The following is a 16,035-nucleotide window of genomic DNA, read 5'->3' on the forward strand; positions in this document are numbered from 1 at the left end:
GGGCGGCGGCTGCGCCTGCGAGGTGCTGCTGGGGGCGGCCTGTTGGCTTGAGAGCTGGGATAACTGATCGTTGTTGGAAAGGGATTTTAACAGTGCATTTTCTCGTTCAAGTAAAGAGTTTCTTTCAACTAATTCTTTTATTTGTTCCTTCAGAACTTCCACTTCTTCTCTCACTGCATACATCAAATGGCTTTTCACTAGATCCTGCAAAGAACAAGTGGACAGTTACACCACGGGAAAGAACAAGTTTCCTTCACCCCAGCCCCAGAACTTACTGCTTTCACTGCAGTAAGCCTGGGGAAAAAAAGCACTCATCACCAAAAATTTAAGAATAAATCAGCCTTTGAGCACAAACAACCCAGCCCTTATGTGAAGTGGGCCTGATATGAAAAGCTTTGTCTCCAGCACTCCAGTCACTTCAGTTCTGTGGAAGCCAAGGAGAAGAGTGACACCCCAGCTCCTCAGAAGGAAAGCACCTGCTCTGATGCTGTGACCTGGGGGCATGGGTCTGTGGTACACAGGCCCAGCCACTGAGGCGTGTGACAACCAAATCAACAAGAAGGCTTTTACACCATCACAAGCAAAAATCCAACAGCTCTAACTGAAGCTGAGCAGTGTGTTAAGGATGGCATACCTGCTCCTTCAGAAAAACTAGTAATGAACTTGGCTAGAGTAACCGACTGAAATATGCACTCTATTTTCAGCACTCCTTCAAGTTCAATCACCTTGTTCACAGCAATTTGTAAGAAAATTAACTGAAAAACATTTCTAGGCCAACAGTAAAAGCAATAATGGTTTGTGGTCATTCATAGATGATACAGAAAATCCTTTATTGATGCTCTCAGTCTGACCCACCTGGAGGGATATCACAGCCTCACAGAAACACAATAAAGCAGGAAACTTATGTTCAGTGATGAACCACATTAATCCTATTAGAAATAACTTATATTTTACTTACCATTGCCTGTTCTATTTTGTTGTCAATGGCAACAACACTTGCACCAGAGGCACTGTAAATACAATGAGAAAACTTTGTGAGTGTTATTGTATCACTCAGGTAAAACTGTGCACCCGCAGGACTCCTGGATCATGCTGTCACTGGAAGGCTGAAGCTTAGAGTCAAGAATCCAGTATACACTCACAGGGGGGCGTCCCATGTCCCTCCCACCTCCCACCCCACCCAGTTGCCCGGTACAGTTGTGACTCACAAGAAACACTGCTCCTTCTGTTTATATCTTGTCATACTGGGCTTATGACACCCATAACCATAAAAATGCATTAGAATAAACACTAAATCAACTGCTTTGATTCCTGGCCTCATTTACCAGCTTTCTTCACTGAGGGAAACAAAAATTTATGGGATATTCATCAGATTCTTACCACTTGCATTATTTCTTCCAAACTGTTTTGATAAAGCAACGAAGAAAACATCCTGTTTTAATACCTGTTCTCTGGACTCACTTGAGTCCACCTTCCAGGTAAGGAGCTCCTGGTGCAGCACTGCCCCTGCAGCCTGTGGCAGCAACTGCCAGGAGGGCGAGACAGGAGCAGAGCCTGCAGCCACTTCCTGGCTCCCAGTGAATTCTGCCTGGATCCTGTCTGACAGCTGACAAACACGGCCGTGGGTCACAGCTAGGGCCAGGTTTGTTCCACAGACACACTGGCACAGGACAGCTACCAGCACACCTCAGTACACTGTGAAGATGATAATTCCTGTGCCAACAGGATCCCAAACCGGGATCTCTGCATCCTGTGTGACAGAAATCCAGCCCTTAATAGCCCGGGTCTGTTTCCAAGTCACGCCAGAGGCACACAAGCCAGTCCCTCACTGGCAGCTCGGGAGCCAGGATTTCGGCAGGCCAGGGGTGCCCTGTTCCCCCCCAGACTCTGGCTTCTCCGTTCAGAGAGGAGCTGCGGCTCTCCCCAGGGCACACAGCAGCCACCTCCCCACCTTCCACATCAGCCTCCCACCCCGGGTCTCAGGGTCCCATTCCCCCCCCAGCCCCAGCCTGACACAGACAGTAGCTCCTGGGCTGTGACAGCCCCAGCAGTGAGAGCTGCTGATAACACTCCCAGCCACGGACATGGCTATCAGCAGGGCGCAGCAACTCGCCTCTCAGGAAGTGTGCAACTCACCAAAACCAAGTGTTAAGAAAAAAAATCACTCAAGCCTTTTTACAAAGACTATGGCAATGTGCTCAGCAGTACTAGTCACAGATGTGAAACACGGCTCAGCTCCTGAAAAGTGATCCTGGTCAGAGAAGTTAATTTTAGGGCCTCCCAAAGACCCATCAGCACTAGAACTGGGCTTTTACAAGCGGAGGGCATCAGGTTTGCAGACTGGTGGAGTAACAGCCTCTATTTCTACTGAACCAATCTTGAAACCCAAACCAAAAGCACTGAATACCCACTTCAGAAGAAAATTGTTCCAATCTCTTATTGTCTTCTAAGCCTCTTCCAAACCCTATCTATGGTAAACCTCCTCAGAATAAAAGCTATTTATAACTCATGCCAAGGGAAGTATGCCTTTCCATGCTGAGTTAACATATATCAGACTCATCTGACACTGTCAGAAGTATCTGTGCTCATGAACCACAAAATTCCCAAGACTCCATGTCCTCTCACAGTCCCTCATTGACACCACTCTACAGATCAGATGAGGCAGCACTGAAGAGGTAACAACAAGAGGAGGACAATTAAAGCAAACTGCACACTTGGCAGTGGGATCTACTTCCCCATCTCTGCACCATAATCGTACAACTTTTGTCAAGACCCATCTTGTCAAATTTGAGATTGGAACTTTGTTCTTCTATCCGTTTCAGCTACTTTGTAGTGTGATTATTTCAAACAACAAACCCCACTACATGACTCTAAGTAAAGGCATTCAAGCAGTCCCATGAGAAAGACAGGCAGCCTTCCCTCAGCCTCCCAAAGAGCTGTACCTGCGTGGCATACTGCAGAGGCACCTTTCCTGTGTGTACTTGTGCTCTGAGCTCCCCTCTGCCTGTTGGGTGGGTGTAGGAGCTGTCTCTCACTGCAGTGTGACTGGAAAGAGCCAGGGGAACCACTGCTTTACCACACACACCCCACACTTGACATGACGCCAACAGTGCTGAAAGCTCTAAGCAGCTTTATACACTACTTCATAATGTTCTTGCTGCCCTCATCCCCAGAGCAGCTGTGCCAGGACTGAGATGCTGAGTCTGGCTTCCAGTCCTGCTCCCTGTACACAACCTAAGTCCCAACTTCAGCAGGCAGAGGCTGGCACCATGCAGACCCCTACTCACCCACCCAGGAGAAGCTCCACACTGACACAGGGTGCCCCAGTTTGTCATCAGAATAAAACCAGCTGACTATACTTCATGTATCTTTCTCAAAGCAGATGAGAATTAGATGTTATGGTAGTACAATCCCACATGATTTTGTTCTTTATTCATCTGACAGTGCTCCCAACACCAAGCAGCTCCTATGGGACATTCATGAGCAGAGCCCTCCAGTGACAACTGCTCTCATGGGAAACTCCTAACACGCTGCCAAATCTTAAAATTTTGTATATTTTTCTCAAATCCTAAACTCTTGACATCAAATTCCAGTTTGCATAAAAATATTTTTATCCCATGGCTGCAGAATGACATTTATAAATACAATCCGGTCCTTATGAAAAGGCCAGGAAGAAACCCAAAATATCCCTTAAACAAGTCTTTTTGGATGACTGAATGGAGATAGAGTCTGACACATTCTGTGAGTGCACCATCCACTGTAGAGCCAATGCCTCAACTTGCAAATCCTGGAATCAGAAGAGGAAAGACATCATTTAGCTCTTGTAAAAAAAGACCAATTGCTGATTGCTCCAAGAGCTACAGAAGTCTGACAACTATTGTCAAAACTGCAAAAAAATCCACATCAAGTACCACAGGGCAGATGAAGGGGAGCATTAGGCATGCAATACTTGTTTTTAACAGCAAAACCCCCATCCCATACTAAGCTTCTGCAGCCCACGAAGTATCAAACAGATACACTGAACATGGCACACTTCATTTTGACTTGGGCCTCCCAGTTAAGGTCATGTCCATGGAGGCTCTACCCAAAAAGATGCTATATTGGTACATCAAGTTCACACTAAAGCCCACAAGGTACATGGCAAGATTTACAGTCAGCAATAACTGACAGATTTACAGTCAGCAATCAAAGGTGCCCCAAGCACAGTCTGCCATTCCCAGAGATGGACAGTAATCCCAGTGTTTTCCTACCTTAAACACCAGGTAGACAAAACCCCATTTTGTCAGAGAAATCCTCATTTTGATGGTTTAAAAAAATCTCAGCAGCTTTTGCTTTACCTATTAAATTGTCTTTATCTCAACTGACAAGTTCTCTCACTTTTCCCATTCAGGGAGCAGGGGGAGCTGAGCGAGTGGCTGCATGGGGCTTAGTGCCAGCAGGATTAAACCAAAACAGCCCTTTTTGGCACCCAGCACGGGCTTGGAAGGGTTTGAGGTAAGGACAGGTTTGACTGGGATGTTCTAGACTGAATGGATTGCTGTTCCTTCTGTGCAGCTATTGCCTGGGAGCTCCTGTGCTTGCCATGGGCTTGCTTGCCTGAGTCTCTTAGAGCCCATTGCTTGCTAGTGGCCACTCTTTGCTCTCACTGCTGCCACACTGCTCTTATCACCTCACTGCTGTGCCTGGAACACTTGATAACAGCCACTCCTACCATGTGCCTGGGCTGGCAAGTGCCCAGGGCAGTGCTGCGACACTGGGCAGGCTGGAGCTCCAGCCCTGTGGTCATTTATTCCTTCCCCTCATTGTTTACTCATTTATGAGCTACTGTCAGCACTGGTTGAGCTATTCAGTCTACCCAGAGAAATCTTTTCTATTCTTGAAAGAGTTAAGGTCTATTTAATTAGCCTCCATCCCATAAAGAGATTTTATAATGATAGCATCCCAAGCAATCCAATCACCTATCCAGCCTGGAAAGGATCTGTGTGAGTATTGCAGACTTCCATTATTGTTCTTTGTCAAAGCCATGTGAGAATGTGTGACAACCTGAGGCAGCGAACTCACCGCCTCAGGAGTTCCCACACACACTTTAATTTATATTGTGAAGGCTTAATGCTCCACACATAAATGAAATGGAAACACAAATCCTACTACTTTAAATTCAAGATTCCCAATAATGTCTGTGCTTTAGGCAGACTCACCTAAAGCTGTGCACCTTTACTGTGCAAAGACAACCCAGGTCCATAAGAGCAACCACCCAGACTCATGTGAACATGCCAAGAAGCCACTATTCCCCTTCTTAAATCACATCAGCTGAAAAAACCAACACATGAGACTTGTGCCTCCAGCAACACCTATGTGAGCACTGTGCATGAAAACATCCCTGCTAATGCGTCAGTAACAACAGCATCTCCCTAACACTTACTGAGCGCCACCAGCACTCTTCCTGCCACAGCGTGTTGGTGAAAAACAAAATAGCTTCTATTCACTGGAGCAATTCAGCAATCTCTTGCTCTCTATTGCAGTATCATGTGTCTACCTATGCTGATTTCAGCAGGTCCCCAGAGACAGCTACTCATAGGGGAATAATCCATATTTGTTAGAAAAAATACTAGAATTACACAGAAAGGATTTTCTGTTTACCCTGAAGTCTCCTAAGTCAAGCTCCTCAGGTTCACAAAGTACTTCTGAAAGAACTGCAAAATGTAATTAAGAGCTCACTGCCAGCAGCCTCATGGTCCTGGTGCTCCGCAGTGTGTCAACCCCCACATTTTGTGATGGGCAAACAAAGGGATAAGTCACACAAGTTTCTTGTTTTTTCTTATCCAAACCAGAGATGCCAAAAAGAAGCCCCACACCATGTTCTCGTTAGAGCCCCTGCTGTGTCCTGCCCAGCTCTATCCTGCAAGGGTCCCACCACCAGCTGCACTGCTCACTGATGGCCCTGGCGTTCCCTCCACCAGCTTTTACTGCAAGTTTATAGCTGACAGCTTCTCAGTTTCAGTCATCCAGTGAAGGAAAGCTGCCTAATGTGACCTTAAAATCCAAAACCTGGGGTATAAATGCAAAACCTGCAAAATCCTGTCAAAGACTTTGGAATTTGAACGGATTTTAACTTCAAAACATGTATCAATCCTGATGAATTGCATTCTATGTTCTCACAAACACTTGTTTCTACCACAAAGAGTTCACTGGCAAAGATGCAAGGTTATTTTAAAGGTAACCATTTACATTCTTCTATCTGAACTTAATGTTTTACATCCCACATTTCCAGCATTTGCTTCAGGCATTGTACATAAACATCAGACTTGTGAAGCCTCCATCTTAATAATTCATTATTTGATTTCAGGGTTTTTTGAATTAGCTTCTTCATCTTAAGACTTATTTTGAGGCATGAAAATAGAGAAACAGCTGAAGGCTAGACCACAAAGTGACCTTTTGGTCTACAAACCAAATGTGTATTCTAAGCCCTGAAGTTCATTCCAGTGAAATAAAGTCCTTGAAACCTAAATACCAACTCTGTTCCATAAATACAGGGAAGTGGCATCATCCAGAGCTTGAAGCAAAAACATAAATTCGTCCAACTTACTGCTGAAAAAGGAAGATGTGCTTTGAAACTGAGCTTAATGGCAGCACCCCAGCAATACAAAATAATTTTTTTAAAAAAAGCAGAACACTTAGCATTACTTATAACCTTCATCATTGTGCAGTATACAAACTGTTGCCAAGCAAACTTTAAAGGATTCAGTTGAGCTGTGCAAGTTGAGAAGCCTTTCAAGTCAAATACAGCCAGGACAGTGACGAAATGGTTATCAATACTTCAACAGCCAAACAAAATTTACATTCTACACAGCTTGTTAAGCAGAAGATTTGACAAGCCAGAGCAGCACAAGGCATTAAATCACATCATCACTAGGACTTCGACTTAATGCTGACAAAAAAAATCCCTCAAAATCATTAAAGCACAGGAGAGAAACAGTTTGCAGCTACTGATGAATTAGTAATGCACCACTCTCAAGTCCTATCCATGCCAGATAAGACTTTGTTGCACTTCACTGCAGTTTCTCACCATGAGTTCAATGCTAACCTTGGAGATTTACTTTGTCTTTGTCACAGTTCACCTATGTTCCCCATCCAGCTTTACTTGAGCAGAATGAAAGCCAGAAAGCTTTTTTTCCTGGTTTAAAGATATATATATATATCTTAACTTTGCCAATACTGTGTTTAAACGTAATATTTTCACAATGTGTTTTCTGATACAGGAGTCAATGCCAAAAAGTTTCCTCTTTTGGAAAAGGAAACTGAATATTTAGGCAAAGGTCGCCTAGGAGCTGACTAGCATTAAACTCTGAGCTTACACATCATGTATGATACATGCATAATGGAAGGAAGAAGGAACAAAAATCATGTCATATCTTAGAGTTTGGTTCCATGTTTCAGAACAAACACTTCACTTCCATGACCACTTTCACCTCTTCAAACTGCAGAAGCCCAATATGGAGTTGTGAACACAGGCAGCAGTTGTGTGCAAACAACAACAATGAGAAACTTGCACAGAGCAAAGCAGTTCATGCATACCTCAGCATGTATGCATTCCATACTCAAGCATCCATACCTATCCCAGGTGGTCTTTGACTCGTGTAACTTGTTGAAATGGAACGCTTGGTAGAATGCAGTTGACGGATTCCTATGAGATCCAAGAATCAGACAGACATATTGAAAATGGGTACGTAATAAAAATACCAACTCTCTTAATTCAACCTGCATTACAAAGTGAATTAGCTGTCCAGACAGGTTAAACTAATATTTGAAAGGCCCTACTGTTTCTATGGGTTTGCATTAAGGACACAAGGATCCAAAGCAAAATAGTAATTCTCCAGCCCGATGGATTTTCAGGCTATAGCAAGCCGCTCCTTTACAAAGATGAGTCTGTAAGGCCAACAATAAGACATCTCCTGTCCTGCTGGCAACACTGTATATAGTTTAGCTGACCACCACCCTAATGCCAAACATACCTAAACCCAAGAGACACCTTTCCCATCTTTGGTACATCCCAGACTACCTCTGCACACAGTACCCAGTGTTTCATTCCTACTTAACCCCCTGCTTTGTACTCAAAACAGACGATTCCTTCAAGGGGACCTGGAAGTCAGAGCTCAATACACCACATTCAAACTACCACAGATCAAGTTACCACTGAGAAACAGATCCAGCTAGAAATGCGAAATGGAACATCAACTACCTTTGTAAGAACCTGTCAGCCACCTTGCCCTTCCCGAGGTGCAAGAGGGCAAGGGGTGATGGAGCCCCTGCCCTGCACTCCCCAGAGCACTCTCACAGCCACAAGCCCAGAGCAGAGTCCCCCCCTTGCTGAAAACCCCACGCTGTGGCCCCGTTCCAGTGCCAGAGCCCTGAGGCAGCCTGACCCTCCTGCCTCAGCCCCACCATGGCAACTACACTGACACTGGAATTAGAAAATTCTACTTCTCCGAAGTCTCATCTGAACATTTGCTGTGAACTGGATACTGGATGAAGCACACGCTTCTCTGCTGCCAGTGCCTGCAGCAGCGTTATACTGAAGCTTACAAACTCCCTCCTTCAACTGCTCATCCTCACATGGGCAGAGCTACGCCAGCCCTAGAGACAAATACAACAGCCTTGCCAAAAGATCTTCAGAAATGCAAGCATAAGTTCAAATTCCTTTTAGAATCTGTTTTAAAACAAGATGTTTATATCACATTGGAAGCACAGGTATCAATCCCTTTTCTAAGTTTATGGCAAGAATATTTCTAAAAACAACGGTCTTCAAGTTACTTAATTATTTCAACTGAAATACAATTACTGCATAATAAAAATCACATAAAATAAAACAAAAACATCACACAGGCAGCACCATAACAAAACCCTATCAGAAGTAATTAGATTCTCATGGCAGGTGTATACCAAAAATCTTTGAAGGATAGTGGTATTTGTGTATCAGCAATGAATGGAATGAATGGAAGTGTCTGAGTTTAAAGTGTCTGTCACTCCTTCTCCCACCTTCAGCACTGTACCCTTCAAAAAAAGAAAATTCACACAAGTCTGGAATTCAGCTTAAAACCTGCTACAGAAGTTGTTTGATTGAAACTGATAAACACCATCCTCCTATGTTGGTAATATCCACATTTTCCTAAGAAGCACTGCACACAACAAATAATTACAGGAAGAGCAACACAATAGCTAAAGGACATTTGTGTAATAGGACTTCACATGTGGAAAACAATTGGCATCTGCAGATCAGGAGAGCACTCCAGGCCCAGGCTCTTCTCTCTAACGCAGCTGTCGGGAGCATGTACAGTCCCTTCCTCGGAATGAGGCTGTAAATAGAAAGTCATTTAACTTCCAAGATATATTTACTTGTAGCATATAAAGCCATGTTGCTACTGTTAGGTATAAAAAGTGGTTTATAACCACACAGCATGTATTCCATATAGTCTATTTTTGTACTGATACACTCTATGCTCTGTATTTCTTTACTGTTTTTAAGCAAGCATCTGAAAAGATATGGAAAAAAATTTCCTTATTAGATTCTCATTTGTAACCCTTACTGTTGAAATTGCTTTTGCATTACTTCAGACAAGTAAGAGAATCTTTTCTACTCCACAGCTATATATTTTAAAAATAATTAATGGGGGTGTGTGTACCTAAACAGGAAAAGTAAATCCACAGAGGCATCATGAATGATGCCTCACATGCAGATCTGAACTAATATGACTGAGTTTCAGACTGCTGAGTCATCTAGTTTAACCAAAAGAAACAATGAAAGGTTAGAGGACGACTAAAATGCCTTTCTGTTTGCAGAAACAACTGAGAAAACAGCTTACAGGAGCACTAAAACCTAGTCTGCTGCTGCTGCTGCCGCCACAGTTGGAGCCCCACAAGTCCTCCTGACACTGCCCTAAGTGAATGCAGGGACAGCCTGGACCAGAAAAGCAGACTGCCTGTGTCTCTTCCCTGGCAGAACACCAGGTCTGAGGTCAGGACTCGGTCCCAGTCCTTGCAGATTGATACAGAGGAACTGAGAGCCACACAGGAAAGAAATGTCCCAGATGCTGACCCAGAGAAATAGCAAGCACCTTCCACAGAAGGTACTCCAGAACTTCCCTTCTTCCATCTCTGGTGAGAGAGACCAGGTATCCCCAAGGGTACACGGGCTGAATTTCATTTCCAGCTTAGTACGCTTAAACATTTGAAGTGTATCTCAAGTGGCCAAAAATGCCTCTATGTCTTTCTAAACAAGTCCTACAACACATACTGCATTTATGTCCTTTAAAAGCTCATGAATGCCAATATTCACAACTCACTCCCACACTCTTGTTTCTAAGAACAGTTTTCACGCAACAGAAAATTTGATCCAAATTTAAAGAAGGAGAACTTACTCAGTTCTCTGAATGCCCAGGACATCAAGCTGTCCCTTTAAAAGGGAAGTCTAGACCTCATCCCAAGTCTCATGTCACTCTTGGAAGTGTATCCTCCCACTGCAATTCATCTGGACAATATGCCAAATACAAACTTCATCCTTGAAGGCTCTGTTAGCTAGAAACCATGCCTGCGAAAGCTGGCAAATCATCAAGTACACAGATAAATGCCTTTTGGTTCAAGTAATGATACTGGCTTTGGACTGGGTATCAGCCTGACCACAGATGCCTTTTTACCAGCTACTTCCTTTGAAAGAAATAGTAACATCATTGTTCATGAACAAGTCCCAGTCTTCAAACTATTGACCAACCTCAGAAACTGAGGGCAACAACAAGAAGAATACATGTAAAATAGCACTTTTTTCCCAATAAAAAATCAATATCAATTCAGACAGTTCTCTCACAACCTAAGTTATTTTCTTTAGGTCTGAGAATAGGAATGACACAAAACATTCAAAAGGCCCAACCACCTGTCTTTGAAGAACATGAGAACAACAGGTCAGACAATCCACGCTGAGTACCTCTAAGGTAAACCAAAGAAGAACAGAAGCACATATTCACAACCCAGACAGAAGCAAGCACACATGGGTGACCTTTACAGAAGCTCACTTCAGCCATAATTCCCTCTGAGAACAATTAACAGGTCTCATATAGAAAGCCACAGGAGATGTGACCATGTCATAAAATTAGCTGCACTTTTAATGCCACCTTACGCGACATTTTTGTTGGTAACAAAAGGCTATTTACTGGGGTACTGACTATGACCTGCAATGGACACTGATTACAGCTGCTCTCAAAATTACAGACTTGGCAGGGTTCATCTGAGATCTGGATGAGGGATTTGATGATCACCTGATCACAGTTTATCAAGAAACTTGCAGCACAGTTTACGGCATTTTGAGATTATGTTTACACTAGTAACAGAATTCCTTCTCTATCCTTCTCCTTTTAAAATATGTTTCACTTTATTTTTAGCACCTTCTATTTAAAGCAGCTGTAACTCTGAATTAGCCTTCTTTCATAAGACTCAATCTACAGAACAGTAACTGGAGCACAAAGCTTTCCAGGAGAAAACTAACAGGGACTAAATATGGGGGAGTCAGTGCAAAATTAAAGAAAATAACATCTCAAGCTCTGAAGCAATGTGTTTAATTGCATATTCTGTTCATGCAGCTCCTTAAAGCCATTATACTTGCTATACACACCCTAGAAGACCAGCAAGAATTCAGAGGTTTAACACTCAGTTTTAGGTGCATTGTAGCTACAGATAAGAGGAAAGGCTGACTCAATGACCAACCCACATGACAGTTTTTGGGACAGTGGCTCTCAAACACCACAATGGATTTAAAGGGGTTTCACACGCTACTACAAAACAAACATATTGTAACAGCACAGCGAAAGCACACTGCAGGGAACTGATCTTCACCAGATAAACCAAAAGCAGTAGCCCACAGTTCTTCACCTTGCTCTCAAAAGAAGATTTTGGCAAATAATTTCCTGCAGTGACCAGAAGTCTCTAAGGAGAAGGAAATACAGACAACTGCCTCAAATACAGAGTATGAAGTCTGGCAGAGGCATCTCACTGATCACTTCCCTGCTCTGTTGAAACACTGGCATCAAGCTTCCCCTGCTCTGGGTGGACTTGAGTATTTAAAAACAATACCAGGAATATTTTCCAAATCCTACCAAGGTTATTACTTACTTTATGTAATTATGTGATTATAATAAATAGCAAAAAAAAAGTTTCATTATTACCTATACTGGGTCATAACCATACACTAATTTTGAAGGAGCTTTGCTGAAGAGTTCAAATAGTGAACTCCAGTATGACTATTTAATACTAATCAGAGAAAGAATACAACAATCTTCTACTAAGTATCTTGTTATTCCTGATTTCAACAGCTGCAGCTCAAAACCCTGGAGTCCAGTTCTCTTGGGTCCCACAGATTGGTCCCCAAGGCTCAGGAGTGCTGCACACAACTGTAATCATAACAGCTTTATGATTTCCAGATCCAGTGATGACCCTTTCCATCCTCAGCATGACGCCTTCCCACTTCCCAAAGCCAGGCTGGGTGCAGCCCTGTCCCAGCCAGGCACCCAACGCTCTCCTGCTCCTCCTGTCCCAGACAGCACTGCCACAGACAAGGTAATTAACACAGCACCTGCTAATGAAGCACGGCTCTTCTGTGAAGTCCGTCAGTCAGGCTGAACTTTAATTACTTCATCTTACAAACTGTGTGAGGACTGAGAGCTTCTGTTCTTAAATCAAAATATGTAACAAGTGTAAGATTTTTTTGTACTAATGATTTGTCTTCTCACTGGATATAATCAACCTTCAGTTCTTGGAGGGAGGATACAGAACAAAGTAGTTCACATGATGCACAGCTTGGCTTCCAGGCAAAAAAAATCTACAGCAGATCACATTTTCAGAGAGAAACTTATAGATTACAAGCTGATAACAGCAATGCAGAAAGTCTGCCTGATCTCGTCAGGGATTCTTGCCTCTGTCAAGTGGCTTTCAAGAAAAGCCATAGAAAAACTCACCAATATTATCCATGTTTGAATGAACTGAGAAAAGTTAAAAAAACCCCAAAAAACAAAAACCAAAGTCTTATTGATAATAACACCCATGGTTGCAACAAACACTTTGAACTCCACTTCACATGGAGTGGAGCCCTTCAGCATCTACTGATACCTGCCAAAGAATATCACTATGCCATCATACTCTCCTGCAAATTATCCCATCCATTCAAGAGAGCAAGCTCTGAGTGCTACTACCCAGCAGACCCTGATATGCTGGTATAAAGGAGGGAGCAAAATAATAAATTCAGCACTTCTGAAATAAAAAAAAAATCCACATTTGCTAGTATTGCATTTTAGAGCCAAAAATCTGCAAAACCCCTCAAAATTACTGACTTTTATACAACATGGCTGGTAAACAAAAGGCATGTATTCGTATGTATGAAGCTGTTATTGAAGATGATCAGGCTCCTGCTGCCTGTGATGCCCACAAAACCTGATTTTCTCAAACAAAGTGATAAAGGGAAAGGTGCCTGTGATTTCTGATGAAAGTGTCCCTGCATAGTGGAACAGGGCTTGAATACTCATTCTCAAATAAAACTGCACTAAAATGAGATTTTTTTCCCCCCACTAAGTTGCAGTGACACTTTCAGCTCTTTCAGTCATCTATAAATACAAATGGCTCCTGTTTTTTTGACAACAAAATATTTCAGTATCTGTGGGGGGGAAAAAATTAGTGGATAAAACAGCTTCAAGCAGACTCAGATGAATCCCACCTGTCCTACTCATGTGATAATGGTCAGGAATGCATGTATGAGCAAACGTTTCAAATTATATATTTGGCTTTAAAAAAAAGATGTTAGATTGTAGGCCATGTATGGCATTTTGTTTTTCCACAGTATATTATAAATCTGTCTGCCGTCCCACAACATCTACAAAGTCTCTACCACTCAAGTTTCAGGCCAGTCTGTGCTGTCAGTGAGTGTTCACCACTTGGTTTACAGAAAAAATATTTTTAAAAATGCATTTGTAGGGTTAGTCAAGGTATTTACAGGCCTTGCACCCACCAAAGAGTGCTCTACATAGGAGACATTCCCAGGAGCTCTCATCCACCCCTACAAAAATAGCCAAAGTAACTTGATGGAGAAGCAAGCAGGGATATTTAACCCTCATTTTTGACCACCTTATCCTCTATTGGATATTACATCTGCTTGAGATGGATGCAAAAGCTTCAGGTACTTCACTGAAAGCAGTATCTCATCTCCTATCCAATCTACACTCCTCCCCTGCAAGCTCACACACGTGCCACACTCATCCCCTCCCAGACAAACGGGCCAGGACTCTGCCCTCCCTGCAGAGGGGGCGAATGCCATCCTGGGCTGCACAGGGCAAAGTCCAGCAGGCGGAGGGAGGGGATCCCTCCCTCCCCTCAGCACTGCTGAGGCCGCACCTGCAGGGCTGTGCCCAGATCCCCACGCCAGCTTGCAACCTTTCATGCGTACCAGACAAACCCACCAGCTGTCAGTGCGACTGACAGCTGACACCTCTCCAGGGCACTAATTCATGTTTCTACCTTCTCTCTACACTGACAAAAGCACTCAAGGAGGCTGCCACAATTCAAACACATCCTTTATAGCTTCAAAGGGAGACCAGATATACACACTCTTGGACTCATTTTGTCTTGATTGGCAAAGAAAATTAAGAGAAGCGTATAGCTGTCCTTCATGTGGCCAAGTAATTCACCTGCCCTGCCTGAGTGAAAATAGACTATCCCATAAGGCAAAGACTTCCTGGCACTTAATACACATTCATATTTATGAAGTGTGAAGTTTAAAGATGGAGTAATTTTCAAGAGGAATGAAAGTACAACCTTACTCTGCACTTCAAGTGACCTCTTATGTCTGGAGAATCTTCTCAGAAGACAGTGGCTTTAGCAGTTACTATAAATACTTCTATCTTTATACTTTGTCAAATATAGGAATAAAAGCAGACACGTGTGCCTGACAATCTAGATTTACTGAACAGAACCATCCAGATTTACTTTAGCAGGAGGAGTGTCACAAAAGTTTAAGGAATCGTTGCTGACACATGAAGAACAAACAAGGTTTGCACTTCTCCTGAGCAAGAGAAATTGCTAATTGTCAGCTTTTAACAGGAAAATTAATATACAGCCTCAACACGCAACAGGCTGATAACTCAAATATCCAGTAGAGTAACAGGGAGCAACTCCTTTTTACTATAGTGTCACCTGAAGTCATAAAAATTATCAGCAGCTCCCATAAAAATGCAGCCTTGGAGAACTTTCAGCCCTTCTGGTGTCTGAGAGCAGTTTGGTAGTCCTGCCTTTTCAAAACACCCAAATACTTCAATATTCAGCTTTTAACAAGAAGTTTAAATAGCTTCCATAAAATATATGCTGTTATTTCTGTCATACAGACAGTGCTCAGAAATCAGCTATGGAACATCTTTTGTAGGAGATGAGGAAAAAACTAACCCCCAGCAGCTGAGCAGAACACTTGTGAGTCTGAGGTACAGGGAACCTCTCCTGTCAGGGCTGGTCACTACAACCAGTCTCTGAAACACCCTGAAGAGTACCACTGTGAATTTATTTTAACTACTTTCCCCACTCCCTCCTTTTAATAACTCTCTCATCTGAAACACTTGAACCTCATTAATTTTAAGAATATATTGACTCCACCTTAACAAAGGCATTTGAATGTTTAAACTGGGAAACAGTACTGTCAAACAAGTAACCACAGTTTTGTTTAGCTATCTTGCACCACTCTAAAAGTGACTGCACAGCAGACAGGCTTTCTACTGTGCAGAAACCCATGCAGTGCTGCAGTTACCTTTGGTAATGTTTGTTATAGAAAGTATAGCAAGCAGTGAACACAACAAACTGGAGTTCCTTTGCATTAACCATCGTTTGCTGCCATGAGCTGCAGAGGCCATTCCAGAAGTCCCAGCTCAGTTTTTGAACTGTCCATCAAACCAAAGGCTCTCCAGGCTCTGGAACGTGTCTGTCCAGGCTTCATTCCCACCTGCTTCCACACACACTCAC

General features: G+C 43.0%; 1 protein-coding gene across 1 annotated transcript in view; it reads right to left on the bottom strand.

The window, feature by feature from the left end:
• TSC22D2 (TSC22 domain family member 2) overlaps positions 1-16,035 on the bottom strand; it is a gene marked incomplete at its 3' end in the record, with an annotated part of 22,248 nt that continues 6,213 nt past the window's right edge. Inside the window, 2 exon segments of the mRNA XM_014312310.1 lie at positions 1-204; positions 959-1,010. Coding sequence (XP_014167785.1) covers positions 1-204; positions 959-1,010 — 256 coding nt within the window.

This window comes from Geospiza fortis, unplaced genomic scaffold (assembly GCF_000277835.1).
Source record: "Geospiza fortis unplaced genomic scaffold, GeoFor_1.0 scaffold172, whole genome shotgun sequence".
Lineage (NCBI taxonomy): Eukaryota > Metazoa > Chordata > Aves > Passeriformes > Thraupidae > Geospiza > Geospiza fortis.